General features: G+C 54.1%; 1 protein-coding gene across 1 annotated transcript in view; it reads left to right on the top strand.

Annotated features, from left to right (window-relative positions):
- The first annotated feature begins 87 nt into the window (after positions 1-87).
- The window catches only part of TOB2 (transducer of ERBB2, 2), a 1046-nt gene continuing 495 nt past the window's right edge, over positions 88-638 (top strand). Inside the window, exon 1 of the mRNA XM_010017384.1 lies at positions 88-634. Coding sequence (XP_010015686.1) covers positions 88-634 — 547 coding nt within the window. The remainder of the gene's footprint in view (positions 635-638) is intronic.

The raw sequence follows: 638 nt of genomic DNA, 5'->3' as shown, positions 1-638 counted from the left end.
GGTCTGTTTGGAGCCAGATCTTGTCTATGTGTGTGTCATTTTGTCTCTTTTAATACACTGCCCTGACTTGCTTGCTGCGAAGGGAGTATGCATCTGGAGATCAAAGTTGCTCTTAACTTCATCATCTCATACCTGTATAACAAGCTTCCTCGGAGGCGGGCAGACCTGTTTGGTGAGGAGCTAGAGCGCCTGCTGAAGAAGAAATATGAGGGTCACTGGTACCCAGAGAAGCCTCTGAAGGGATCTGGCTATCGCTGCATTCATATTGGGGAGACGGTGGATCCAGTGGTGGAGTTGGCGGCCAAGCGGAGCGGGCTGGCTGTGGAGGATGTACGTGCCAATGTGCCGGAAGAGCTGAGTGTCTGGATCGATCCTTTTGAAGTTTCCTACCAGATAGGTGAGAAGGGCTCTGTTAAGGTCCTTTACCTGGATGACAGTGAGGGCTGCAGTGCCATGGAGCTGGACAAGGAAATCAAGAGCAGCTTCAACCCCGAAGCCCAGGTATTTGTCCCCATCGGCAGCCAGGACAACTCGCTGTCCAACTCTCCGTCCCCCTCCTTCGGCCAGTCGCCCAGCCCCACCTTCATACCTCGCTCTGCCCAGCCCATCACTTTCACCACTGCCACCTTTGCTGCCAC

The sequence above is a fragment of the Nestor notabilis genome, unplaced genomic scaffold (genome assembly GCF_000696875.1).
Source record: "Nestor notabilis isolate BGI_N333 unplaced genomic scaffold, ASM69687v1 scaffold18926, whole genome shotgun sequence".
NCBI classification, from domain to species: Eukaryota; Metazoa; Chordata; class Aves; order Psittaciformes; family Psittacidae; genus Nestor; species Nestor notabilis.
Note: the sequence above shows the minus strand (reverse complement) of the source record. Positions and strands in the feature narration are given on the sequence as shown.